The sequence below is a fragment of the Homalodisca vitripennis genome, chromosome 7 (assembly GCF_021130785.1).
Source record: "Homalodisca vitripennis isolate AUS2020 chromosome 7, UT_GWSS_2.1, whole genome shotgun sequence".
Taxonomy (NCBI): domain Eukaryota; kingdom Metazoa; phylum Arthropoda; class Insecta; order Hemiptera; family Cicadellidae; genus Homalodisca; species Homalodisca vitripennis.
In genome coordinates, this window is record NC_060213.1 from 33,211,876 (window position 1) to 33,214,361 (window position 2,486).

The following is a 2,486-nucleotide window of genomic DNA, read 5'->3' on the forward strand; positions in this document are numbered from 1 at the left end:
CATCCATTTAGATTTAAATTGTTCATGATACTTAATTTCTACATAGACTGGTAAAAAGTTGTATAATTGTAGGATTTGATTGAGCGACATTGAAGCAGTCTAGCTCCGTCCGCCGAGCTGATAAGGTCGCTCAGCTGCGTAGCTTATCTACTCTCTACCGTGCACGCCGCGTCGTGTGTCGTTTTGTCACGCGTTCCATCAAGTAAACTCTCAATCTGTGTTTCTTTATTTTATGTTTGTTAAAGTGTTAATATAAATAATGGTCGATCATCTGTGATGTCTGTAACCAATTTTGCGTGCTTGAGGAAGTTGAATCCGTAAAAAAATGTGCCGGACGGTGTGAAAAATATTTTCATGTTGTGTGCGTTACAGACGACTTAGCTGGAAAAAAAAACTCGTTCATCTCGTGACTGGAGGTGCAGGGACTGTCGTAACACGTCATCAGCTGCCAGCGGCGCCAGTTCCGCATCAGGCACTGTTCATACCAAGGAGTTCTTGGTCCGAGTTTTGGACGAGCTAAAACCGAGGTCTTCGGAGAATTAAAGATTTTCAAAAAGGAGATGGGCGATCTCTCCACTTCAGTTAGCTTTGTCTCTAACAAACTGGATGAGTCAAACAGCCTGATGAAGGAAAATAAGAGCCGACCTTGCCGCCATGAAGAGGGAAACACGAAGAACTGCGATCTCAAAACCGTCATCTGACCTGTGAAGTAGACGTTTTGAAAGGAAAAGTCAGGATGCTGGAACAGTACTCGAGGAAGGATAACGTAGAAGTCAGCGGGCTACCTGTCACCCAAAACGTGGACGTCTTCGATGTGGTGAGGGACCTCGGAGCTGCGGTGGGTGTGGACATCCAACAGCAGGACATCTCAACAGCGCACCGTGTTCCTTCATACCAGAGAGACCGCATCCCGTCACTGGTAGTGAAGTTTGTGAGGAGAGCAACCCGGAACAAACTCATCGAAAAATACAGGCAGAAGAAAACAGCGATGACAGCCAGAGACGTCAACCCTGCTTTACCGATGCGAAGGATTTACATCAACGAACACTTGTCGCCGGATAATAAGGTATTCTTGTCAAAGTTGAAAACAAAATGTAAAGAAATAGGTTTCATGTACGCATGGTGCAGGGACGGAAAGTTCTTTGTCAGAAAGTGTAAGGGTGAGAGATACATAAAAATAGACTCGTACAAAGATTTGGAAAAGCTCAAGTAAGCAGGCTCAAATATCTTGTAAAGCCTTTTTGATCTGATAACCTTAAATATTTGGCGCTAACTTCTTTTTTTCTTTAGTGTTATTCAATTATTTTTTCCCCAACAAACTTACAGTGAACTTTTTATTTTATTTTTTATTTTCTAAACACATAAATGAGTTTGGAAAACATCCAATCTATCGCTAAACGAAGACTTCAACTCCTTTTTTACGCCAAATAACAGAGTAGACAGCCTCAGTTTTATTTATACCAATATAAGACGTATAAGAAGAAATTTTTACAGTTTTCTTAGTAGAGTTAAGCAGCTTAAATCACAAAGTTAATTTCATAATACTAAGCGAAATTTGGATCAACACTGAGGAAGTCTGCTTATATAACATTCCTGGCTATAATACTTTTGCTCATTGCAATGATAGCTATAGAGCGGGAGGAGTGTTATGTTTTATAGACAAGGACTTGGGTTGTTTATCAGCACAAGTAAAATATGACGTCAGCAGACGCATTACTTCTAAATATTAGTTTTAAGAAGTCCTATTTTAAAACTCTTCTATCTGTACAGACTTCAAAAACATACCCGAAAATGTATTTTTTACAAGAACTGTCGCAAGAAATTGAATCATTGAAAAATAATGTTATTATTGTTGGAGACATTAATATCAATTTAGCTAGTAATAATTTCACTGTAAACACATATCATAGCTGATGAACAACAATGGTTTTATCTCCTTAGTCAATTCCCCTACCCGCACCACCATTTCAACTCAAACAATTATTGATCACATTTTTGTAAGAAATCGAGATTTATCACTTTTTCAAAGTGCTGTTTTTGACAATCCAATAACCGATCACAATTTTTTAGGGCTAATCTACAAAACCTCTAACCACAATTTGACCCGGGATTTTACTGGAGTTCAGTCAAACAAGAGCAACATAAATTTCAATTTAGTATATACAAATTTACAGCTGGTAAATTGGGATAATTTGTACCTTGATCCACAACGTGCATAGGTCTTTTTGCAAATTTTACAATATTTTAACTGCTGTTATTGAAAAAACGTAGTAAAAAAGTAGTTAACTGCACTAAGTTAGTAAAAAGCTAAAAGTATTAGTCCATGGATAACTCTCGGTATACTTGAAAAAGAAAAAGTAGAAAAACGTTAAAAAATTGTACAAAATTTTAAAAAGAAGACCCTATTGACAGAGCTTTTCAAAATTACTTCATGAAATTTTGTAATTAATTTGAAAAATTTATTACTGTTACAAAAAAATGAATAT

The 2,486-nt window shown here is 37.1% G+C and overlaps 1 protein-coding gene across 1 annotated transcript; it reads left to right on the forward strand.

Moving 5' to 3' along the window:
- Nucleotides 1–736: 736 nt before the first annotated feature.
- Nucleotides 737–1,213, forward strand: LOC124366672. The gene has a single exon (XM_046823273.1). The coding sequence runs from the start codon at nucleotides 737–739 to the stop codon at nucleotides 1,211–1,213; it is 477 nt and encodes a 158-aa protein (XP_046679229.1).
- The last annotated feature ends 1,273 nt before the right edge of the window (nucleotides 1,214–2,486 follow it).

What these genes read in the sequence shown, in the direction of transcription:
- LOC124366672 (XM_046823273.1), top strand. Translation starts at nt 737, where the DNA reads ATGCTGGAACAGTACTCGAGGAAGGATAACGTAGAAGTCAGCGGGCTA.